At 42.4% G+C, this 26,706-nt stretch overlaps 1 protein-coding gene across 1 annotated transcript in view; it reads left to right on the forward strand.

Moving 5' to 3' along the window:
- Positions 1 to 26,706, forward strand: part of OBSCN (obscurin, cytoskeletal calmodulin and titin-interacting RhoGEF) — a 236,110-nt gene that overhangs the window by 52,301 nt on the left and 157,103 nt on the right. The window contains 3 exon segments of the mRNA XM_070373477.1: positions 1,219 to 1,494; positions 10,774 to 11,049; positions 19,076 to 19,351. Of these exon segments, the coding sequence (XP_070229578.1) occupies positions 1,219 to 1,494; positions 10,774 to 11,049; positions 19,076 to 19,351 (828 nt within the window).

Here is a 26,706-nt window from a genome sequence, read left to right on the forward strand (position 1 = left end):
AAAACATAGATGATTTTAATTATTTAAGGGTAGAGAATGATTTCTCAGACTGTTCGCCAACCATAATGAGTGGGGTGCCCTTTCCTTCTCCAGAGGATCTTCCCGACCCAGGTACTGAACCCCGGTCTCTTGCATCTCCTGCATTGGCAGGCGGATACCTTGTCACTTGCACCACTTGGAAGCTCTCAACCATACTGAAACAAATTTAAAATACTTGACTACATTAAAACTAAACATGAAGATTCACCAGAAGATAGCATAAGTTCATAAAAGGCAAACCACACAGATATGGAAGATATTTAGAACACACAGACTTGTCAGTGCCTAGCATTTAAATATATATAAATAAACAGGTCCTTCAAATGAACAAATAATCGACAGACACCACTATTGAAAATAAGGCAAAACCTTTGAACAGGGACAATACAGAAGAGCAAACACTGTTGAGTGAAAACATCAGAAAGGGTTTTTTACTTTGACTCATCAGAAAAAATGCAAAAGAGCGTCACAGGAGGTGCACTCAATCCCATCATTTTGCCAACAGTGAGAGTAGGTGAGGGTGGAGCCTCAGCAAGTCTCACTCACTGCAGATGAGAACATGGCTTACACAGTACTGTGGGGAAGACTCTGGCCTCATAGAGGAAGGCTAGGAATGCACCCATGATGACCCACCAATTTGGGTTTGAATAGTGTCACCAGGAAGAAAACAGTAACGGTGAACCCAGTCCTAATGGTAAAGGTGGTCAGTTTCTCCACTCCTCAGACAGTGAAAGAGAAGACCACGGGGAGGTGCAAGCGTGCACGTTGGCAATAGAATGAACAGGTGTGGGTGCTGAGCCTAAGGCATCTCTGTGGACTGCAGGTGAAACGTTCCCTGCATAACCATATGGGGAAGACTGGGGCACCATCTAGGAAGGTTGGGGAACACTTGCCTCGTGAACCTGTGGATGCCGTGCGCAACAGACCAGTCTTTTCCAACGGCCCCCCTGACAACTGAGCCAGCTTACATGGAGAATGCATAAATTGTGTGACTTTTGCTGAGAGAGGCAGGGGACCTCTGCAGAGCACAGGGCTGGTGCAGAGCCTGAGAAGTCTCCAGCTGTGTGCCTCCTTCCCACCACCCCAAATCCCAGCTCCCCATCCAGGTCTTCTTTGCCCGGGGCTGCCGTCCTGACTGAGCTGGGGTCTCTGACCGCATGTATCCTCCTCTGTCCCCAGAGCCCTCGGTGGTGTTTGCCAAGGAGCAGCCGGCACGCAGTGAAGTGCAGGCCGTGGCGGGGGCGAGTGCCACGCTGAGCTGCGAGGTGGCCCAGGCCCAGACGGAGGTGACGTGGTACAAGGATGGCAAGAAGCTGAGTTCCAGCTCGAAAGTGCGTGTGGAAGCCAAGGGCTGCACCCGGAAGCTGGTGGTGCAGCAGGCGGGCAAGGCGGACGCCGGGGAGTACAGCTGCGAGGCCGGGGGCCAGAAGGTCTCCTTCCGCCTGGACGTCACAGGTCAGTCCTGGAGGAGGACGCTGAGCTAGCCTGTGTGCAGGTGTGAGGGAATTGGCTTTTGGTCTCATCACACTATGTGTGCACTCGCCTATAACCTTCATCTCTTCTTGCCTCTCAGTCTTCGTGTCCCATCTTGATACCCATTTTGGCCTGGAGGAGGATGAATGGCAAGGGTGCATTGGAAAGAGACGCAGCCGTTTCCGCCACCAGTTTCCAGGCGGTTAGGCTCAGTCCCACTGTCTTACCACCTGCCCAGAAGCTTTTTGTTTTCCCTGGTGTCAAAACTCATTTTACCAAAAGTTTTACTTTCATTTCAGGTTCAAAGAATTTGTTATCAGAAGAAACAGCTCATTACACACAAATAAGCAATTTAAATATTTAATAGAGGTTTATTTAACTTAATTTCAATATAATCATTAAAAGAAACAGAAACAATAGAAAAGAGTAACAGAGTGTTGGTGGGAATGCAAACTGGTACAGCCTCTAGGAGTACAGTGAAAATTCCTTAAAAAATTGGAAATAGAACTGCGATATAACCCAGCAATGCCACTGCTGGGCATACACACCAAGGAAACCAGAATTGAAAGAGACACATGTACCCCAGTGTTCATTGCTGCACTGTTTATGATAGCTAGGACATGGAAGCAACCTGGATGTCCATCAGCAGATGAATGGATAAGGAGTTGGAATACAATGGAGTATTTAGTTCAGCTCAGTCATGTCCGACTCTTTGTGACCCCATGGACTGAAGCATGCCAGGCTTTCCTGTCCATCACCAACTCTTGGAGCTTGCTCAAACTCATATCCATCGAGTCAGTGATGACATCCAACCATTTCATCCTCTGTCATCACCTTCTCCTCCTGCCTTCAATCTTTCCCAGCATCAGGGTCTCTTCTTCACATTATGTGGCCAAAGTATTGGAGTTTCAGCTTTAGTATCAGTCCTTCCAATGAACATTCAGGACTGATTTCCTTTAGGATTGTTTGGTTGGATCTCCTTGCAGTCCAAGGGACTCTCAAGAGTCTTATCCAGGTCCGCAGTTCAAAAGCACCAATTCTTCAACACTCAGCTTTCTTTATGGTCCAATGCTCACATCCGTACATGACTACTGGAAAAACCATAGCTTTGACTAAGATGGACCTTTGGTCAGCAAAGTAATGTCTCTGCTTTTTAATATGCTGTCTAGGTTGGTCATGGCTTTTCTTCCAAGGAGCAAACACCTTTTAATTTCATGGCTGCAGTCACCATCTGCAATGATTTTGGAGCCCAAGAAAATAACGTCTCTCACTGTGTCCATTGTTTCCCCATCTATTGGCCATGAAGTGATGGGACTGCATGCCATGATCTTAGTTTTCTGAATGTTGAGTTTTAAGCCAGCTTTTTCACTCTCCTCTTTCATTTTCATCAAGAAGCTCTTTAGTTCTTCGCTTTCTGCCATAAGGGTGGTGTCATCTGCATAACTGAGGTTATTGATATTTCTCCCTGCAAGCTTGATTCCAGCTTGTGCTTCATCCAGTCCAGCATTTTGCATGATGTATTCTGCATGTAAGTTAAATAAGCAGTGTGACAATATACAGCCTTGACACACACCTTTCTCAATTTAGAACCAGTATGTTGTTCCATGTTCAGTTCTAACTGCTGCTTCTTGACCTGCATAGAGATTTCTCAGGAGGCAGTTAAGGTGGACTGGTATTCCCATCTCTTTAATAATTTTCCACAGTTTGTTGTGATCCATATAGTCAAAGGCTTTGGCATAGTCAATAAAGCAGAAGAAGATGTTTTTCTGGAACTCTCTTGCTTTTTTGGTGATCCAACAGATGTTGGCAATTTGATCTCTGGTTCCTCTACCTTTTCTAAATCCAGCTTGAACATCTGGAAGTTCACGGTTCACGTACTGTTGAAGCCTGGCTTGGAGGATTTTGAGCATTACTTTTCTAGCGTGTGAGATGAGTGCAATTGTGCGGTAGTTTGAACATTCTTTGGCATTGCCTTTCTTTGGGATTAGAATGAAAACGGACCTTTTCCAGTCCTGTGGCTACTGCTAAGTTTTCCAAATTTGCTGGCATATTAAGTGCACACTTTCACAGCGTCATCATCATCTGATTTGAAATAGCTCAACTGGAATTCCATCATCTTCACTAGCTTTGTTCATAGTGATGTTTCCTAAGGCCCACTTGACTTCGCATTCCAGGATATCTGGCTCTAGGTGAGTGATCACACCATTGTGGTTATCTGAGTCATGAATATCATTTTGTATAGTTCTTCTGTGTATTCTTGCCACCTCTTCTTAATATCTTCTGCTTCTGTTAGGTCCATACCATTTCTGTCCTTTATTGTGCCCATCTTTGCATGAAATATTCCCTTGGTATCTCTAATTTTCTTGAAGAGATCTCTAGTCTTTCCCATTCTATTGTTTTTCTCTATTTCTTTGCACTGATCACTGAGGAAGGCTTTCTTATCTCTCTTTGCTATTTTTTGGAACTCTGCATTCAATTGGGTATATCTTTCCTTTTCTCCTTTGCCTTTAGCCTCTTTTCTTTCGTCAGCTATTTGTAAAACCTCCTCAGACAACCATTTTGCCTTTTTGCACTTCTTCTTGGGGATGGTCTTTATTCCTGCCTTCTGTACAGTCTCATGAACCTCCATCCATAGTTCTTCAGGCACTCTGTCTATCAAATCTAGTCCCTTAAATCTATTTCTCACTTCTACTGTATAACTGTAAGGGATTTGATTTACATCATACCTGGATGGTCTAGTGGTTTTCCCTACTTTCTCCAATTTAGGTCTGAATTTTGCAATAAGGAGTTCATGATCTGAGCCACAGTCAGCTCCCAGTCTTGTTTTTGCTGACTGTATAGAGCTTCTCCATCTTTGGCTGAAAAGAATATAATCAATCTGATTTCAGGATTGACCATCTGGTGATGTTCACGTGTAGAGTCTTTTGTGTTGTTGGAAGAGGTAAGCTAAAAAAAATTCAGGCTTAAACAGGACGCTGTGAAGTCTTTCATTAACAGCAATCTGGAGTCCCAATTGGGAAGAGGGCCTCAGTGGCAGTGCACTCCACAGATGAGACTTCAAATTGCAGTTTGAAGTTTACCTCTTCCAACAACACAAGAGAAGACATATACACAATGGAGTATTACTCAGCTGTAGAAAGGAATGCATTTGAATCAGTTCTAATGAGGTGGATGAAACTAGAGCCTATTATACAGAGTGAAGTAAGTCAGAAAAAGAAACACCAATACAGTATATTAATGCATATATAGATGGAATTTAGAAAGATGGTATCAATGATCCTATATGCAAGGCAGCATAAGAGACACAGATGTAAAGAACAGACTTTTGGACTCTGTGGGAAAAGGCAAGGGTGGGAAATTGTGAGAGAATAGCATTGAAGCATGTATATTACCGTATGTAAAATAGATGACCAGTGCAAGTTTGATGCATGAAGCAGGGCACTCAGAGCTAGTGCTCTGGGACAACCCAAAGGGATAGGGTGGGGAGGGAGGTGGAAGGGGGCTTCAGGATGGGGGGACACATGTGTACCTGTGGTTTATTTGTGTTAATGTATGGCAAAAGCCATCACAATCTTGTAAAGTAATTATCCTCCAATGAAAATGATTAAGCAAAAGCAAAGAGTAACAGCACATATATCACCAAATTGGGCTGACCAACATCCAGACTTAAACATCATGCTGAGAAGTCTCTTGTTAACAGCAATCTGGAGTCCCAGTTGGGAAGAGGGCCTCAGCGGCAGTCCACTCCACTGATGAGACTTCGGATTGCAGTTTGGGGGGCCCCCGTAACCCCAGGCTGCATCAGTTTGCATGCAAAAATGCAGCTGTGGTTTTAGTTTAACATTTTTATGGTGCTGTTTGCTTTATCTTGTGAGTCATAGGATTTCATTAAACTCAGGCATGAATCCAGGGGCTCAAGAATTCCAAGACCCACTCCCTTTCTTGTCAAAAGTGCCACCTAACTTGCTGTGCTTGCAGACAGGCAGGAAATGCGGGCAGTGTCCTAGCAGGTCAGAAGGAAGGTCAAGGGTCTGCTCTCCTGCTTCTGAAGCCTGAACAATACTTCCTCCATTGTAATATCCCTAAGGGGACCCTGGCACTCCCTGATGCTTGGAGGGCTAAGGCAGGCCTGTGGATACCTGACTTTCCTCCCATCATATGTCTTACCTGAGAGCAATCGCATGCCCTCATCTGAAACCTAGTACTGGTTCTTGGTTGGCTAGAGGTGTTTCAATATGATAGATCCCAGATTAGGGTACATGTTGGCCACAAAATCTTACTTAGAGTTTTTTCAGGAGTGAACTTTGGGTGATGAAATTTGAGATTTCTGGGAGGCCTTCCTTCCTTTTCCTGGATTTAAACGCTCGGGTTGCCCAAAGGTAGCAAAAAATAGAGCTGTGTTATGTTGTCATGTCCTGGCAAAGGGAAGAAAGAATGATTAGTGGAGAAACACCTGTGCTGTTTAGGGAGATCTTCTTAGATCAAATATGAGTTTGTTTTCGTCTTCAAAGAGTTTGGATGTTGTAGGTAAGTATTCCCCTTGGCATTACATTGTTGAATTTAGAAGTGGAAAGGAAAAAGTGGCTTCTGTCACACCATTGCTGCTGCTGCTACTAAGTCACTTCAGTCGTGTCCGACTCTGTGCGACCCCATAGAGGGCAGCCCACCAGGCTCCCCCGTCCCTGGGATTCTCCAGGCAAGAACACTGGAGTGGGTTGCCATTTCCTCCTCCAATGCATGAAAGTGAAAAGTGAAAGTGAAGTCGCTCAGTCGTGTCCGACTCCTAGCGACCCCATGGACTGCAGCCTACTAGGCTCCTCCGTCCATGGGATTTTCCAGGCAAGAGTACTGGAGTGGGCTGCCATTGCCTTCTCCAGTCACACCATTAGGCGTAGCTAATGAAGAGCTACTGTCCTAGCAGCCTCTAACTGGGGAAGCAATCTTTTTAAAAAATTTTTTAATTGGTGGAAAATTGCTTTACAGTTTTGTATTGGTTTATGCCATAAGACAACATGAATCAATCAGTACTCTTGCCTAGAAAATCCCATGGACAGAGGAGCCTGGTGTCCATGGGGTTGCAAAGAGTTGGACACGACTGAGCGACTTCACGTTCACGTTTTTAATCCATTTTGAGTTTATTTTTGTGTCTGGTTTTAGGAAGTATTCTAGTTTCACTCTTTTACATGTAGCAATCCAGTTTTCTCAGCACCACTTACTGAAGAGGCTGTCTTTTCTCGTTGTATATTCTTGCCTCCTTTGTCAAAGATAAGGTGCTCATCGGTGTGTGGGTTTATCTCTGCGCTTTATATCTTGTCCCATTGATCTATATTTCTGTTTCTGATCCAGTACGGTACTGTCTTGATGACTATTAGCTTTGTAGTATAGTCTGAAGTCAGGAAAGTTGAATTTTCCAGCTCTGTTTTTCTTTCTCAAGATTGCTTAGGGATTTTGTGTTTCCATACAAATAATGAAACTTTTTTGTTCTGGTTCTATGGGTGTACCATTGGTAGCTTGATAGAGATTACATTGAATCTGTAGATGGCTTTGGGTGGTATGGTAACTTTCAAAATATCAATTCTTCTAATCCAAGAACATAGTATATCTCTCCATCTGTTTATGTTGTCTTTGATTTCCTTGATCTGTGTCTTATAGTTTTCAGCATACAGGTCTTATGTTTCTTTAAATAGGTTTATTCCTAGATATTTTATTCTTTTTGTTGCAATGATGAATGGAACTGTTTCCTTAATTTCTCTTTCTGAATTTTCATTGTTAGTATATAGTGATGCAAGGAATTTCTGTGTATTAATTTTATATCCTGTGACTTTACTAAATTCATTGATTAGCTCTGGTAGATTTTTAGTGGTGCTCTTAGGGTTTTATATGTATAGTATCATGCCATCTGCAAACAGTGAGTTTTACTTCTTCTTTTCCAATCTGCATTTCTTTTATTTCTTTTTCTTCTTTGTTGCCATGGCTAGGACTTCCAAAACTATATTGAATAATAGTGGTGAGAGTGGGCACCCTTGTCTTGTTCCCGATCTTAAAGGAAAAGCGTTCAGTTTCTCATCATTGAGAATAATGTTTGCTGTGGATTTGTCATATATAGGTGTATTACTTCTATGCCAATTTCCTGGACAGTTTTTTTTTCCTATCATAAATGGATGGTGAATTTTGTCAAAAGTTTTCTCTGCATCTATTGAGATGATCATGTTTTTTCTTTCAATTTGTTAACATGGTGTATCACACTGATTGATTTGCATATATTGAAGAATCTTTGTATCTCTGCGATAAATCTCACTTGATCATGATGTATAATTCTTTTAATGTGTTGTTGGATTCTGTTTGCTAGAACTTTGTTGATGACTTTTGCATCTATGTTCATCAGTGATATTGGCCTTTAATTTCCCTTTTTTGTGATATCTTTGTCTGGCTTTGGTATCAAGCTGATGGTGGCCTCATAGAATCAGTTCAGGAGTTTTTGTCCCTCAAGCAGTCTTTATTTTGTTGCATTTTCTTAACGGTCTGTTTCTTGTGGCTGGAACTTAAGGCAGTCCAAGAAATCAGATTATTCTTCTGGGAAGAGAGTCTTCACGCCAAATAGGGCTGGGCTACCATGCCATTGACTCCTAGGTGGCAATACCTATCAGGGTAGGATGATTTATGGGTGTGTATAGACACCCCAGGTCCTACCATGCGTCTTTGTAGAATGTGGTTTTCTGAGAATAGGAGAGTGTTCTAAGATAAAACCATTGAAAAATCGTGAAATTTGGCTAAATTCTAGTAAACTATATGAAAGAGGACAGAAAAAAGTAGAAGTTAGAGTTGTATGGCTTGTCAATCAGTGGGACTAATAATGAAAAGTCAGCCCTGTAGGTCTCTGGTACGGCATACAAAATTTCCTGAAAAACTCTTCTTCCGTACTTGTGGAGATGATCTTAGAGACAGAAAAAGGAGATACCATCCATAACTCTCTTCATGTACAGATCATAGCATCAACACCATAATCACACAAGAAAGGCAGGGAGAATGAAATCTAGACAAATCTACTGCAAATATCAAGGTGAAAATAATAAATTGTAACATTTGCTAACAAAATGAATTCAGCAATGTATCCACAGTTAGAGACCTGTGATGAAATTCCAGGATTGCACGTTGAATTTAATGTTGGCAGTGTGAATAAATAGAAAGCTGGACAGTAAGAGATGGAGTGCAGAAAGATGTGACCATCTTCATGAGTTCAGAATCAAATGGTTGATTAAACTTGAAGGTCATACATTGAGACAAAAAGTTTTCTAAATTGAGTATCAGTTCCTGCCATAAAACTATTGGCGAACCGTATAAAAGTGTTCTTAATTATTAACGTAAAATTCCTGCAGAATTACAGCAACATCTCACTTGAGATGGGCAAGGAAATCTTTGACATGAGGCACAATACAGATTGGCGACTAACCCCTGAGTTGCATAAGGAGGAAAATAAAATTACTTGCCAACAGTTTCGGCAAAAACCAAAGGTAGAATTTGCTGATGATGGGGTGATCAACTCAGACAATCCCAAAGATAAACGATTAGACTGAATAGGATTCTTGAATAGGATCAGTGTGTAAAAAGATTAACATGCAGAAAACATTTCTATGTCTTAAGGGGGCAAGGAATGCTTGGAAAATGAAATACGTGTGAAAGAGTTAGACCAGCGAAAGTTGTGTTTTTTTTTTGTAATTTCAATCTGATAAAAGTTGCTAAGAGACTGTGAGTGGGGAAAGGATTCAAATTCTTGAGAGACAGTCAGAGGTTGCAATAAAGGGGTAGAAATCTTGGGGGGAAAAATCAAAGGTGCTTTATTAGCAATCAAAATGGAACCAAATTTGTTTTGTGAGTGGTCAGATGGAAGAATAGAGAAGGAAATGGCAACCCACTCCAGAACTCTTGCCTGGAAAATCCCATGGACAGAAGAGCCTGGTAGGCTACTGTCCATGGGGTCGCAAAGAGTCAGACACGACTGAGCGACTTCACTTTTCAAAGGCAAGATGCAGCCAATACACTGTTTTCTTCAAGAAAATCATGGTGGGGGCATATACTGGGACCTGATGTCAGGGATTATCATAAGGCTGCAGTTTTCAAGATAAGGGGATCCCAGTGCAGGAATAGTTACCACATTAGAGGAATAAAAGACTGAGTTCAGAAGCAGTTCATTGCATAAATGGGTTCTCACCACCCATTCCCTCTCAAGACCCCTCTCTGTGTCCTCCTTTTGTTACTGTGCTGTCTGTCAGAAAAGTCAAGGAAGGATGTTGTCTTCATAAATGGTGCTTGGACCACTGAACCATAGGGAAAAAAGAAATTGTAACAGTTCACATCACACACAGAAGTAAACATGTAGTAGGTTAGAAACTTAAGTGTAAGAAGTAGAACCCCCCAAAAACCCTCAGATGAGAGTGTGGTTTGTTTAAAGACTAAGGTAAAAAAAGATTTCTTAAATAGAACAGAAATACTTTACACTCAAAGGGATGGAAGGACAATGTGACCCTGTTGAAAGGAAAAACTTTGATTTATCACAGGTTTTGATCAGAAAGTGAAACTGCAAGTCACACAGTTGGTAATATCCTTAAAACTTACCTATGTGTCATTCTTTGGTATTTAAACCATAAAGAGTGGCCAGAGGTGAATCGAGAAAAGAGAGAGTCTACCAAGGGTAAGTGGGCAAAAGATTTGAATAGTGTTACTGGGAAGAAGAAAACCGTAATGATGAACCCAGTCCTGAGGAAAGGTGCTCAGCTTCTCCATTCCTCAAACAATGACAAAGAAAGCCATGGGGAGGTGCAGGCACTCCCAGCAGATTGCCACAAGTTGACGAGAGTAAGAGTAGGCATGGGTGCTGAGCCTAAGACATCTCCATTGATTGCAGATGAAAAGTTCCTTGCATAACCATATGGAGAAGACTGGGGCACTATCTCGGAAGGTTGGCAGACATTTGCATCGTGAACCTGCAGATGTCATGAGCAGGGGCGATGTCTTTTTCAAAAGCCCCTTTCCCAGGCCAGTTGACATGGATCTGTGGGAGAATGCATGTCTTGTGTGACTTGCTGCTGAGAAAGAGTTTTCCTCTGCAAGGCACAGGGCTGGTGCAGAACCTGAAGAAGTCACCAGCTCCATCACTCCTTCCCACCACCCTGCTTCCCAGCTCCCCATCCAGGTCTTCTTTGCCCGGGGCTGCTGTCCTGACTGAGATGGGGTCTCTGACCCCGTGTATCCCTCTATCCTCAGAGCCCTCAGTGGTGTTCGCCAAGGAGCAGCCAGCACGCAGTGAAGTGCAGGCCGTGGCGGGGGCGAGTGCCACGCTGAGCTGCGAGGTGGCCCAGGCCCAGACGGAGGTGATGTGGTACAAAGACGGGAAGAAGCTGAGTTCAAGCTCGAAAGTGCGTTTGGAAGCCAAAGGGTGCACCCGGCAGCTGGTGGTGCAGCAGGCGGGCAAGGCGGATGCCGGGGAGTACAGCTGCGAGGCCGGGGGCCAGAAGGTCTCCTTCCACCTGGACGTCACAGGTCAGTTTGGAGGTAGTAAGTTAGCCTCATGTGGAGGTGATGGGACGGGCTTGCACCCCTGACAGACCCGATGATCTTTCCACTAGACTTCATCTCTTTTGGTCTTCTGTCCTCCCACCCCCGTTTTCATACCCAAGGCCAGGCAAAGGGAGCTGGATGGGAGGGTGTGAGCAGAAAGGAGAAAGGCGTCCTATAAACCCAGAGTGGCATTTCCACACAGTGATGCACGGTCGTCAGTTCCCAGCATCTGCCCAGGGTCGTCTGGGTGTTCCCTGGTGTCTGGGCCTCTGGTTCTGTCTTGCACTTGGAGTCTGCTGTAAACCAGATGCCTTTCAACTGTGGGTATGTGAATTTGCTCCTCTTGGCTGTCCTGACAGCTCCTAGATGCCCCACCCAGCAATGCGTGTGGGTTCACACTAGGAGAGATGGTTTGGATTTCATTAAACCAGGTCCAGGGGGAGTTTCTATCACACTGTTGTGCTTGCTTTATCTCAGGAATGAGCTGTGGATTTACCAGAGTTTCAGTTGTTCTGGACACTCTTTCTCCTTGCACTGGATATTGAAATTATCTGTGTATCTACATGGCTTCTGAGGTGGCTTAGTGGGTAAAGAATCTGCCTGCAGGTTGGAATGCAGGATACTCAGGTTCCATCCCTGGGTTGGGAGGAGGGCATGGCAACCCACTCCAGTGTTCTTGCCTGGAGAATCCCAGGGGCAGAGGAGCTTAACGGGTTATAGTCCATGGTGTCACAAAGAGGCGGCTGAAGGGACTGAGCCCACACGCACATAGACACATCTAGGTCTATTTTTCTTGAAATATGTGTGCAAAGTAAATAGGGAGCAGAGGATTGGTTGATGTGTGCCTGAAATATGCACATGTGAGATCTGGAATTCTCTTTTCAGAGCAAATATTGATTTCCTTTGTCTTCTGTTGGAACATTCCATGTCAGAATTCTAATTGGACTCTGATTTATAGATTTAGACTTGAAGAGGAATAGTCACTTCTCCTATACCGATATGCATGTATCTTTAAAAAATTATATTTTAGGAGAATATGGCAATTTTTTTCATTGCAATAAATTTGAAAGGCTTGACAAATTAATCAAGTTCTTAGAAAATTATATACCAAGTGACACAGAAACACTGGACAACTCAAATAGTCTTAAAACCTTTTAAGTAATTGGAATCACAATGAAAAATCTTCCCATAGAGAAATATTTAATCCCTGTAGTTCCACTGGTAAATTATATGAGCTACTTTAAAAAGAAAAACCGTGTTCGTGGAGGTTATTCTGGAGAATAGAAAAATGAGATACAGTCTCTGATTTGTTTCACGTAGATAGTGTAACACTGATACCAATATCTGACAAGGAAAGGGGTAAGGATTGAAATTATTATCCATCTATTATGGATAGCAAGGCCAAAATCTGAAAGAAAACATTATCAGAATAAGTTTAATAATATATTAAGAGGATAACTGGTGATACGCTGTGATGAAAGTCATAGTCCAGAAGTGCAAGCTTGTTGAAATACTAGAAATGTTAGCAAAACATTCTGTTCATGACATGCAGAGTAAAGTATTGGATGAGATTTGGCATTATAAATAGAGAAAAAATGTTTAATGAAGTTTGCATCAATTTTTGCCATAAAATTCGTAACGAATTATAAATAAAACAATTCTTTCTTAATTTGATCAACAACTCTGCAGGCAATTCAGCTAATTGCACACAAAAAAGTGAAAGTTTGAAAGCTTTGCTGTGAGATAGAGAACCAGACAAGGAAACCCACTGTTACTGCTTTTATCCAACATTTTACAGCACAGTTAGGGAAAAAATAAAGTAATATAAAAGTGTGAATAAACAAAAGTGGAATTTACAGATAATATGATTTACCCAAAGATAAGTTATGAGACAATAGGATAGTTAAGAATGATTACCATGGAAAAAGTTAGTAGGAAGAAAACAAACTTCTGTGTCTAACAGTAGCAACACATGTGTTGAAAATGAAACTTTAAAAGAGTTAAAATAGCATCAAAGCAATCATTTTTTAATTATAAGTCTAATAAAAGGTTCTGAGAGGCTCTGTGGTGGGGAGGATTATTGGAATTTTTTTGAGAGACAGTCAAGAAGTTCTAAATAGTTTGGTAGAAATCTACAGAAGAATCAAAAATGTTCAATACAAATTAAAATCCAAAAAAGTTTGTTTAGAGGGGACTTTGAAAATTGACAAGTAAATTGCAAAGACCATATACACAGTCAATGCACCCTTGAAGAGAGCAAATATTTGGTGATATTACCAAATATCAAGACTACTATAAAGCTACAGTAATGAATACAATAGTGTCTGGTTGCAAAGACAGACACACAGGCCAAAGCATCTGAAGAGAGATTTCAGACACAGACCTGAATGACATTTCCCTTCTGCTTTTTAGGAATTATGCAATGGTGCAAGGCATAGAGGCAACGTAGTTTTCATACATGATACTTGAACCATTCAACCACGTAGAGAAGAGATTAGACCAGTAAGTCATACCACACACAGTCAACTCCTGTTGGGAAGAGACCGCAGAATAGAAGGGAAAATCATAGACGTAAATTACTGTAGGATAAAGAATGACTTCTTAGAATACAAGTGTTCGAGCGACAGAGCAGGAGCAGGAGCCATAATGAAACAAATTTGAAATACTTAACTAAAACGAACCATGAAAATTCATCAGAAGTTAGTATAAGTGACTAAAGGGCAAGCCACACAGACGTGGAAGACATTTAGAACACACATACTTCTCCGTGCCTTGCATTTAAATATATAAAAATGTCCTCAATATGACAGAAGATGCTATTGAAAACAGGGCAAAATCTTTGAACAATGACGATGCAGAAGAGCAAATACCAGTGAGCAAAAATATCACAAAGGGTTCTTTCCTTTGTGTCATGAGAAAAATGCCAAAGAACGCCACAGGAGGCACACTCACTCCCACCAGATGCCCAACGTGAGAGTGGGCAGGAGTGGAGCCTCAGCAAGTCCTGGTCACTGAGATGAGAACATGCACATTTCTGTGGGGAAGATGGGGCTTCATCTAGGAACTCCCCCGTCATGACCCCACAGTTCCCATCCTATTAGTAAGTGGGTAAAAGATCTGAATAATGTCACCAGGAAGAAAAAACAGTAATGCTGACCCCAGTGCTCAGGGGAAAAGGTGCTTGCTTACTCGTTCCTCAGACAATGACAGAGAAAGCCGCAGGGAGGTGTAAGCACTCTCCCCAGGTTGCCACCAGTTGGCAATGGTAAAAGTAGGCAAAGGTGCCAGCCTCAGACATCTAAACAGATTGCAGGTGAAAAGTTCCAGGGATAATGTTATGGAAAGGACTGACACCATCTGGGAGGACACAAGCCAGGCATGAGCAGGGAACAAGTCTGTTCCAGTGGCCACCCCTTCCTCCAATAGCTCACATGGATGGACCCAGAGGAGAATTCATAAATCATGCTACTTGCTGCTGAGAAACTTGGGTGACCTTGGCAGAACACAGGGCTGGTGTAGAGCCTGAGAAGTCTCTAGCTCTGTTGCTCCTTCTTACCCCACCCACAACTAACTCCCCATCCTATTCTTTGCCCAGGGCTGCCGTCCTGACTGAGATGGTATCTCTGACCCTGTGTATTCCTCTGTCCCCAGAGCCCTCAGTGGTGTTTGCCAAGGAGCAGCCGGCACGCAGTGAAGTGCAGGCCATGGCGGGGGCAAGTGCCACGCTGAGCTGTGAGGTGGCCCAGGCCCAGACGGAGGTGACGTGGTACAAGGACGGGAAGAAGCTGAGTTCCAGCTCAAAAGTGCGTGTGGAGGCCACGGGCCGTGGGCGGCGGCTGGTGGTGCAGCAGGCGGGCAAGGCGGATGCTGGGGAGTACATCTGTGAGGCCGGGGGCCAGAAGGTCTCCTTCCGCCTGGACGTCACAGGTCAGTCCTGGAGTAGGACGCTGAGCTAGCCTGTGTGCAGGTGATGAGGGCACTGGCTTCCAGCCTCACCAGACTTGTGTAGTCGCCTGTAACCTTTAGGACTTCACACCTTCCGATCATCTATGTCCCATCTTGATACCCATTTTGGCTCCAGGGAAGGCTGCATGGGGAGGGTTCTCGTGGAAAGAGGAGGGCCTGTTTGTGTCCCTCTGTTTCCTGCTGATGAGGCTCAGTCACACTGTCTTATTAGCACCTGCCCAGAACCTTCCTGTTGTTCCTGGTGTTAGGACCCTGGTTCTCCCTGATGTTTGAGGGCTGAGGTGGGCCTGGGGTATGATTGTCTCCTCGCATCATATGTCTTTCCTGAAAACTAGTACTCACCCTCATCTATAACCTCATGCTGGTCTCAGCTGGCCAGGGGTGTTTCAGTTTGGTCGATCCTGGATTAAGGAAAATATGGGCCACACAATCCTACTTGGAATTCTCTTAGGAGTAAACTTTGGATGATGACATTTGAGGTTTCTGGGAGCCCTGCATTCCTTTTCCTCTGTAGAGAAGGTCTGGTTGCTGGTAGATACCAAGAAATAGGCTGCTTTTCGTTGTCACTGCCTTGTGAAAGGAAGAAAGAAATGATGATGGTAGAGGGTCACCTGTGCTATTTAGGGTGATCTTCTTAGATAAAATATGATTTTCCCTTGTTTTGAAAAAGGTTGCATGTTTTAGATCAGTATTCCTCTTGGCATGACACTGAAGAATTTAGGAATGGAAAGGAAAAAGTCATTTCTACCTCATCAGCGTGGACGGTTAAGAAGTTACTGTCCTGCAAGCCTCTGACTGGCAAAGCAGTGTTTATTTCCTTGCATTTTCCTCGTGGTCACTGAGTGTCTCTTTCTCATGGCGAAACATTGGGCAGTCTAAGAAATCAGGTTATTCTTCTTCTGGGAACAAAGGCTTCATGCAGAATAGGGGTGGGCTTCCGTGCCACATTGACTCCTAGGTGGCAACCCCTAAGGGTTTGAGACCGTGCCAGTGCAGCAGGATGTATGGGTGTGTATATACCCCAGATTCCACCATGCATCTTTGTAGATTGTGGTTTTTGAAGCACATTGAAGAGTACTTTAAGGTAAAAGCCTTTGAAAAATTGTAAAATGTGTCCGCTGCTGCTGCTGCTAAGTTGCTTCAGTCGTGTCTGACTGTGCAACCCCATAGATGGCAGCCCACCAGGCTTTCCCATCCCTGGGATTCTCCAGACAAGAATACTGGAATGGGTTGCCATTTCCTTCACCAGTGCATGTATCTAAAACCTAGTAAAATATCTGAAAATCAGACATGCAAAGATAGAGAAAACTCAAAGAGGTGGAGGACTTGTAATCAATAGGACAAATAATGAAAGGCTTGTCAGCCTTGTAGTTCTCTGGTAAACTGTATAAAATATTCAGGAAATTGTTATTCCATACTTGGAGATGGTCCTAGAGAGAGAAGAATGAGATACCCTCCATACATGTTCATGTATAGAACATAACACTGATACCAAAATCACTCCAGAAAGCCAAAGGGAAGATGACATACCAGACCAGTCTACTGAGAGTATCAAAATAATGAATTACATGTTAACAAAATGAATTCAGCAGTGTATCCAGGGCTAGTCATAGTTCAGGATTGCATGTTGTATTACTGTTGACAACGTTGATAGATAGAAAGCTTGACGTTGGATTGAATGCACAAAGATCATCTCGTGAGTACAGAATCAAATGGTTGATTACACTTGCATGTCTTACACTGAGACAAAATGTTTGATAAAATTGAGCGTCAGTTTCTGTCGTAAAATTCTTAGTAGACTATATAAAAGATATCTTCTTTTTAATGTTATTGCATTCTGGCCAAAACAACAACAACATCCCACTTATGGTATACCTGGTAATCTTTGATGTGAGGGACGGCACACTCAGGCCACTCTACCCACTGAGTTCAGTAAGGAGGAGAATAAAATCATTGGCAAGGAGTTTTGAAAAAGTAAAGATGGGATTTGGTGTGATGATCAACTCAGACAATCCCAGAGATAAGTGATTAGGTTGCATCTGTTTCTTGTTTTTAATATGAATTTATTTATTTTAATTGGAGGCTAATTCCAATATTGTATTGGTTTTGCCATACATTGACATGAATCTGCCACGGGTGTACATGTGTTCCCCATCTTGAACCCCCCTCCCACATCCCTCCCCATCCCCTCTGTTTCTTGAGTAAGCTAAGTGTGTAACAAAATCAGTATGCAGAAATTGTTTCTACATCTGAGTCCTGGCAGGGACCACTTGGAAAATGAAATTTGTGTGAAAGAGTTAGACTAGCACAATTGTATCATGTTTCCAATTCCCAGGCCTGACAAGAGTTGCTAAGGGTCTGTGTGTGAGACATGATTCAAGATTCTTGAGAGGCAGTGAGAGGTTGAAATCGATGGATAGAAATTCAAGGGGAAAAAATCAAAGATGTTTATTAACAATCAAAATCGAAACCAGTTTTTTGGGGGTTGGGTCAGATGACAGAAAAACAGGCAGATTCGAAGGTAAGGCACAGCCAATGTGTTGTTTTCTTGCAGAAAATCAGAGTGGGAGTCTTTACTGGGACGTGATGTCAAGAATTATCATAAGGCTGCAATTCTCAAGACAAGAGGGTCCCAGTGCAGGGATGGTTACCACATTGGAGGAACAGAAAACTGAGTTCAGAAACAGTTCATAAATGACTTCCCGGCACCACCGTCCCTCCCTTGCCCAACACCTTTCGATTGTTCCTGTGTTGTATGTTCAGGAATTCCAGGGCGAATGTTGTAGAAAGAAAGGGTGGCTGGATCACTGAACCACACAGAACACTTAAATTGTACCAACAATTCACACCATACACAGAAGTCAACTCAGGGTGGGTTAGAAACCTCAGAGTAAAGGGTAGAACCAAAAACAACCCTCAGATAATATCATGGTTTCTTCAAAGACTTAGGGTAAGGAAAGATTTCTTGAGTAGAACACAAATGCTCTAAACTCAAAGGGAAGAAATGGACATTGTCACACTGTTGGAAGAATGAACTTTGACTTAACAGAGGACTGGATCAGAGAGTGAATATACGACTCACACGGTTGGGCATATCCTTAAAGTTTACCTGTTTGTCATTCTCTGGCACATAAATGTGTAAAAATTGGCCAGGGTTGAATCAACAAAAGAGAGCGCCTCCTGTTGGCAAGTGGGCAAAAGATTTGACTCGTGGCACCAGGAAGAAGAAAACAGTAATGGCAAGCCCAGTCCTAAGGGGAAGGTGCTCCGCTTCTTCATTCCTCAGACAGTGACAGAGAGAGCCACGGGCAGGTGCAAGCACTCCTCAGATTGCCCCCAGCTGACAGTACTAAGAGTAAGCAAGGGCGCGAGCCTCAGCCATCTCCATGGACTGCAGGTGAAAAGTTCCCGCATAATCGTATGGAGAAGACTGGGGCACCATCTAGAAAGGATGGGGAGTCGTAGCCTTGAGACTTGCAGATGTCATGAGCAGAGAACAAGTCCATTCTCAGGACCTCCCACCCGGGACCTGCTCTCAGGGACCTGTGGGAGAATGTGTGAATTGCGTCACTTGCTGAGAAAGGCAGGGAGACCTCTGCAGGGCACAGGGCTGGTGCAGAGCCTGAGAAGTCTCCAGCTCCACCATCCTCCTGCCCAGCCCCCTCCCACCTCCCCATCCAGCTCTTCTTTGCCCGGGGCTGCCGTCCTGACTGGAGAAGGCAATGGCACCCCACTCCAGTACTCTTGCCTGGAAAGTCCCATGGATGGAGGAGCCTGGTAGGCTGCAGTCCATGGTGTCGCGAAGAGTCAAACATGACTGAGAGACTTCACTTTCACTTTTCACTTTCATGCATGGGAGAAGGAAATGGCAACCCACTCCAGCATTCTTGCCTGGAGAATCCCAAGGACGGAGAAGCCTGGTAGGCTGCCATCTACGGGGTCGCACAGAGTTGGACACAACTGAAGCGATTTAGCAGCAGCAGCAGCAGCTGTCCTGACTGAGATGGGGTCTCTGACCCTGTGTATCCCCCTCTGTCCCCAGAGCCCTCGGTGGTGTTCGCCAAGGAGCAGCCGGCACGCAGTGAAGTGCAGGCCGTGGCGGGGGCAAGTGCCACGCTGAGCTGCGAGGTGGCCCAGGCCCAGACAGAGGTGACGTGGTACAAGGACGGGAAGAAGCTGAGTTCCAGCTCGAAAGTGCGTGTGGAGGCCAAGGGCCGCACCCGGCAGCTGGTGGTGCAGCAGGCGGGCAAGGCGGACGCCGGGGAGTACAGCTGCGAGGCCGGGGGCCAGAAGGTCTCCTTCCGCCTGGACGTCACAGGTCAGTCCTGGAGGAGGACGCTGAGCTAGCCTCTGTGCAGGTGATGAGGGGACTCGCTTCCAGCCTCACCAGACTTGTGTGCCCTTGCCTGGACCCTCCATCTCTTCAATCCTCCCTGTCTTTCGTGTCCCAGCGTGGTCCCCATTTTGGCTGGGGAAGCATGTAAAGGGAGGGTGCACTTGCAGAGAGGAGGGATTGTCTCTGTCCACCTGTTTCCAGGCAGTGAGGCTCAATCGCAGTGTCTTAGCACCTGCCTGGAACCTTTCTCGTGTTCCTGCTGTTGGGACCCTGCCTTTCCCTGATGCCTGGGGGCTGAGGTAGGCCTGGAGATGACTTACTTTCCTCCCATCATCTGTCTTTTCTGAAAACTAGCACACGCCCTCATCCAGCCCCACATGCTGGGCCCGGTTGAGCAGTGGGGTTTCAGTTTGAAGGATCTTGGATCGGGGAAAGATTGGCCACACAGTCCTCGTTGGCCTTCTCCCAGAAGTGAACTTTGAATTATGAAATTTGAGGTTTCTGGGAACCCCTTCCTTCCTTTTCTTGGTTGTAGAAGCTCCAGTTGGCCATAGATAAGAAAAAAAATAGACATGTTTTAGTGTCCCTTCCTTGCAAAGGGAAGAAATGGGGGATGATTGATAGAAGTCGCTTGTGCTACGATGGGTGATCTTCTTAGATCAAAGATGATATTGCCTTTGTCTCCCAACAGACTCTGTTCCATGTCAGTATTCCTGTCGGTGTTACATAGATGAATTTAGAAATGGAAAGGAAAAAGTCACAGCTGCCACGTCAGTTGGCATCGCTAACGAGGAGTTAGTGCCCTAGCAGCCTCTGACTGGCAAAGCAGTCTTTACTCTGTTGCATTTTCGTAGTGGTCAGGAAGAGCCTCTCCCTGTCCCTTTAGACAGGACAGTCTGAAAAATCAGGTTACTCTTCTGGGAAGAGGGTCTTCCTGCCAATATAGAGATGGCCTGCCATCCCACATTTTTTTTTCCTTTTTAAAAAAAATGTTAATTTTTAATGGAAAGATAATTGCTTTATAGAGTTTCGTTGTTTTCTGTCAGACATCAACATGAATCAGTCATAGGTATACATGTGTCGCCTCCCTCCTGAACCTCCCTCCTATCTCCCGCCCCATCCCACCCGTCTAGGTTGATACAGAGCCCCTGTTTGAGTTCCCTGAGACACACAGAAAATTCCCGTTGGCTATGTATTTTACATATGGTGATGTAAGTTTCCGTGTTACTCTCTCCATACATCTCACCCTCTCCTCCCCTCTCCCTGTGCCCTTAAGTCTGTTCTCTGTCTGTGCCTCCATTGTTACCCTGCAAATAGGTTCATCAGCACCATCTTTCTAGATTCCATATATACACATTAGTGTACGATATTTATCTTTCTCTTTCTGACTTACTTTACTCTATAGTAGGCTCTAGGTTCATTCACCTCATTAGAACCGACTCAAATCGTTTCTTTCTATGGCTGAGTAGTATTCCATTGTGTGTATGTACCACAGCTTCTTTATCCATTCATCTGTCGATGGACATCTAGGTTGCTTCCGTGTTCTAGCAATTGTAAATGGTGCTGCAATGAACACTGGAGTGTATGTGTCTTTTTCAGTTTTGGTTTCCTCAGGGTATATGCCTAAGATTGCTGGGTCATATGGTGATTTTTTTTATTCCTAGTTTTTTTAAGGACTCTCTGTTACCATCCTCCATAGTGGCTGTATCAATTTACATTCCCACCAGCAGTGCAAGAGCATTCCCTTTTCTCCACACCTTCTCCAGCATTTATTGTTTGTAGACTTTTTGATGATGGCCATTCTGATTGGTGTGAGGTGATATCTTACTGTAGTTTTTATTTGATTTCTCTAACAATGAGCGATGTTGAGCATCTTTTCATGTGTTTGTTGGCCATCTGTATGTCTCCTTTGGAGAAATGTCTGTTTAGGTCTTTTTCCCACTTTTTGATTGGGTTGGTTGTTTTTCTGGCATTGAGTTGTATGAGCTGCTTGTATATTTTGGAAATTAACCCTTTGTCAGTTGTTTCATTTGCTGTTATTTTCTCCTATTCTGAGGGATGTCTTTTCTCCTTGCTTATAGTTTCCTTTGCTGTGCAAGAGCTTTTAAGTTTAACACGGTCACACTTGTTTACTTTTGTTTTTATTTCCATGACTCCAGGAGGTGGGTCATAGAAGATCTTGCTTTGATTTATGTCATCGAGTGTTCTGCCTGTGCTTTCCTCTAAGAGTTTTATAGTTTCTGATATTGCATTTAGGTCCTTAATCCATTTTGAGTTTATTTTTGTGTATGGTGTTAGAAAGTGTTCTAATTTCATTCTTTTACACGTAACTGTCCAGTTTCCCAGCACTACTTACTGAAAGAAGTGCTATATTTGTACCATTGTATATTGTTGCCTCCTTTGTCAAAAATAAGGTACCTGTAGGTGCATGGGTTTATTTATGGGCTTTCTTGTTCCATTGGTCTATATTTCTGTTTTTGTGCCAGTACCGTACTGTCTTGATGACTGTAGCTTTGTAGTATAATCTGAAGTCAGGAAGGTTGATTCCTCCAGCTCCATTCATCTTTCTCAAGACTGTTTTGGCTGTTTGGGGTCTTTTGTGTTTCCATATGAATTGTGAAATATTTTGTTCTAGTTCTGTGAAAAAATGCCATTGGTATGACAGGGATCACATTGAATCTGTAGATTGCATTTGGTAGTATAGTCATTTTCACAATACTGATTCTTTCTATCCAGGAACATGGACTGTCTCCCCATCTGTTTATGTTGTCTTTGATTTCTTTCATCAGTGTCTTATGATTTTCTCTATACAGTTCTTTTGTCGCCTTAGGTAGGTTTATTCCTAGATATTTTATAATTTTTGTTGCAATGGTGAATGGGATTGATTCCTTAATTTCTCTTTCTGGTTTTTAATTGTTAGTATATATGAATGCACGTGATTTCTGTATATTGAGTTTGTATCCTACGACTTGGCTAAATTCACTGATTGGCTTTAGTAATTTTCTGATAGTATCTTTAGGGTTTTCTATGTGTAGTAGCATGTCATCTGCAAACAGTGACAGATTTACTTCTTTTTTTTCTGATTTGAATTCCTTTTATTTCTTTTTCTTCTCTGATTTTATAGCTAGGACTTCCAGAACTGTGTTGAGTAATAGTGGTGAAAGTGGACACCCTTGCCTTGTTCCTGATCTTAGGGGGATGCTTTTAGTTTTTCACCATTGAAAATAATGTTTGCTGTAGGCTTATCATATATGGCCTTAACTGTGGTGAGGTAGGTTCCTTCTATGCCCTTTTTTTGAAGAGTTCTAACCATAAATGGGTGCTGAATTTTGTCAAAGGCTTTTTCTGCATCTATTGAGATTTTCATGTGGTTTTTATCTTTCAGTTTGTTAATATGGTGTATCACATTGATTTGTGTGTACTGAAGAATCCTTGCATCCCTGGAATAAACCCAGCTTGATCATGGTTATGAGCTTTTTAATGTGTTGTTGAATTTTGTTTGCTAGAATTTGTTCAGGATTTTTTTATCTATTTTCATCAGTGATATTGGCCTGTATTTTCTTTGTCTGGTTTTGGTATCAGGGTGATGGTGGCCTCATAGAATGAGTTTGGAAGTGTTCCTTCCTCTGCAGTTTTTTGAAAGAGTTTTAGAAGAATAGGTATTAGCTCTTCTCTATGTGTTTGATTAGAATTCACCTGTGAAGCCATCTGGTCCTGGCTTTGTTTTTTGGGAGATTTTTGATTACCGTTTTGATTTCAGTGCTTGTAATTGGGTTGTTCGTTATTTCTATTTCTTCCTGGTTCAGTCTTGAAAGATTTAACTTTTCTACGAATCTGTCCATTTCTTCCAGTTTATCCATTTTATTGCCATAAAGTTGCTCATAACAGTCTCTCATAATCCTTTGTATTTCTGCATTGTTGGAACCTCTCCTTTTTCATTTCTAATTTTGTTGATTTGTCTCTTCTCTCTTTTTTCTTGATGAGTCTGGTGAAAGGTTTATCAATTTTGTTTATCTCCTCAAAGAATGAGCTTTTAGTGTTATTAATTTTTACTATTGTTCCTTTCATTTCTTTTTCACTTATTTCTGCTCTGATCTTTGTGATTTCTTTCCTCCTGCTAATTTGGGAGTTTTTTTGTTCTTCTTTTCCCAGTTGTTTTAGGTTGTCTATTCAAAGTTTTTCTTGTTTCTTGAGGTAGGATTGTCTTGCTATAAACTTCCCTCTTAGAACTGCTTTTGCTACATGCCTTAGGTTTTGAGTTGTCATGTTTTCATTGTTATTTATTTCTAGGAATTTTTTGATTTCCCTTTTGATTTCTTCCGTAACCTGTTCATTATTTAGAAGCATATTGTTTAATCTCCATGTGTTTGTGTTTTTTGCAGTCTTTTTCTTATAATTGATATCTAGTCTCATAGAGTTGTGCTCAGAAAAGATGCTTGATATGATTTCAATTTTCTTAAATTCCTGAGGTTTGATTTGTGACCCAAGATGTGGTCTGTCCTGGAGAATGTTCCATGGACACTTGAGAAGAAGGTGTATTCTTCTGAATTTGGATGGACTGTCCTGAAGACATCAGTGAGATCCATCGCATCTAATGTATTGTGTTTCCTTATTAATTTTCTGTTTTGATGATCTGTCCGTTGGTGTAAGTGGGGGTGTTAGAGTCTCTTGCTATTATTGTGTTACTGTCAGTTTCTTCTTTTATGTCTGTTAGTGTTTGTCTTGTGTATTGAGGTGTTCCTGGAGCATAGATATTTATCATTGTTATATCTTCCTCTTGGATTGATCACTTGATCATAATGTAGCATGCTTCCTTATCTCTTGTAATATTCTTTATTTTCAAGGTCTATTTTGTCTGATATGAAGATTGCTATTCCAGCTTTCTTTTGCTTCCCATTTGCATGGAATATATTTTTCCATCCTCTCACTTTCAGTCTATATGTCTATAGATGTGAAGTGGGTTTCTTATAGACAGCATATGTTTGGTTCTTGATTTTGTATCCATTCAGCCAGTCAGTGTCTTTTGGTTAGACCATTTAATCCATTTACATTTAAATTAATTATTGATATATATGTTCCTATTTCCATTTTCTTAATTATTTGTGGTTTGTTTCTACAGATCTTTTTCTTATTTTGTGTTTCCTGACTATTTAAGTCCCTTTAACATTTCTTGTAAAGCTGATTTAGTGGTGTTGAATTCTCTTAACTTTTGCTTGTCTGTAAAGCTTTTGATTTCTCCATCAATTTTGAATGAAATTCTTGCCAGGCAGAATAATCTTGGTTGTAGATTTTTCCCTTTTAGTACTTTAAATATATCCTGCCATTCCCTTTTGGCCTGCAGAGTTTCTGCTGAAAGATCAACTCTTAAACGTGTGGGGTTTCCCTTGTATGTTACTTGTTGCTTTTCCCTTGCTGCTTTTAATATTCTTCCTTTGTGTTTAGTCTTTGTTAGTTTGATTAGTATGTGTCCTGGCATGTTTCTCTCTGGGTTTATCCTGTATGGGAGTCTTTGTGCCTCTTGGACTTGATTGACTATTTCCTTTTCAATGTTGCGGAAATTTTCAACTATAATCTCTTAAAATTTTTTCTCATACCCTTTCTTTTTCTCTTCTTCTTTTGGGATCCCTATAATTCAAATTTTGATGCATTTAACATTGTCCCAGAGATCTCTGAGACTGTCCTCAGTTCTTTTCATTCTTTTTACTTTATTCTGCTCTTCAGCAGTTATTTCCACCATTTTATCTTCCAGCTCACTGATCTATTCTTCTGTTTCAGATATTCTGCTATTGATTCCTTCTAGAGTGTTTTTAATTTCAAGAATTGTGTCGTTTGTGTCTGTACGTTTATTCTTTAATTCCTCTAGGTCTTTGTTAACTGATTCTTGCATTTTCTCCATTTTATTTTCAAGGTTTTGTATTATCTTTATGATCAATATTCTGAATTCTTTTTCAGGTAGTTTGCTTATTTCCTCTTCATTTATTTGGACTTGTGTGTTTCTGGTTTGTTCCTTCGTTTGTGCAGTACTTCTGTCTTTTTATTATTGTTTTAAACTTACTACGTTTGAGGTCTCCTTTTTCCAGGCTTCAGGGTTGAACTCTTTCTTTCTTTTGGTTTCTGCCCTCATAAGGTTGGTCCAGTGGTTTGTGTCAGCTTTGTGTAGAGTGTGACTCGTGCTTGCATTTGGTGGGAGGCAGTGAGTTTTTTTTTTTTTTCCTCTGATGGGCAGGACTGAGTAAGGTGGGAATCCTGTCTGCTGACGATTGGTTTGTATTTTCGTCTTGTTCGTTGTTGGGGTGAGGCACCCCGCACAGGGTGCTACTGGTGGTTGGGTGATGTCAGGTCTTGTATACAAGTGGTTGCCTTTGTGGGAGTTCTCGCTACCGGATACTCCCTAGGGCTAGTTCTCTGGCAGTCTAGCCTCTCGGAGTCAGCACTCCCACTCCAAAGGCTTGGGGCTTGATCTCTGGCCAGGAACTGAGATTCTACAGGTGGGTGGTTATGGCATTAAATGGGATTAAAACAAATACCCCAAAAGGAGAAAACAAAGATGAACCCCAGACAAATGGCAATTACAAAATCAGGCAAATAATAATTAAAATAATGGACAACACACACATACATAAACACCCATGAGCAAAATCAAAACAGTCCAACAAAAATAGAGCACAGCAGACTGGCCCAGTGAACAGAGGAAACCAAAAATGATACCCACCAGCTGAGAACAAAACGAACTGAAGCACAAACCGGAAAACAGAACTAAAGCAAGGTACCAACTGGGGGATAAAGCAATGAAAACAAACATAACAAATATGGTGAGAAAAAGAAAAGAAAGAAAGAATAGAAATGCAAAGTTAAATAGAGGTAGATACGGATTTATATACATTAAAGATTAACTGCAAGGGGGAAAGAACAGGAGGAAAAGCAAACAAATAAATGTAGAAAAAATCATAAGCTTAAAAAAATTTAAAAATTGAAGAGAAAAAAAAGAAAAAAGGAAAACTACAGAACTGCAAAAGGCCAAAGTTCTGCAAAAGGCAGAAGTTTATAACAGGAATAAAAGGAGTGGTTGAAAAAGAAAATCTCATAAGCTGAAACAGGTTTCATAGTGCTAATAAAATGGACAACTACAGCAAGGTGGGGGAGGTAGGGAAAATAAGAGAAAAAGAAAAAAAAAATCCAGAAGCAACTATAGAGCAAGTCAAAATATAAGAATAATAAATGTTTTTCTTGAGTCCCTGCTGCCAGCGTTCTTTCCCTCACTGTGAGTCACAGTCCACGTTGCCTCCCAAGGATGCTCTCTAATATGAGGCTGGTCTCTGGACCTGCTGTGGGGGCAG

The sequence above is a fragment of the Bos mutus genome, chromosome 7 (genome assembly GCF_027580195.1).
Source record: "Bos mutus isolate GX-2022 chromosome 7, NWIPB_WYAK_1.1, whole genome shotgun sequence".
NCBI classification, from domain to species: domain Eukaryota; kingdom Metazoa; phylum Chordata; class Mammalia; order Artiodactyla; family Bovidae; genus Bos; species Bos mutus.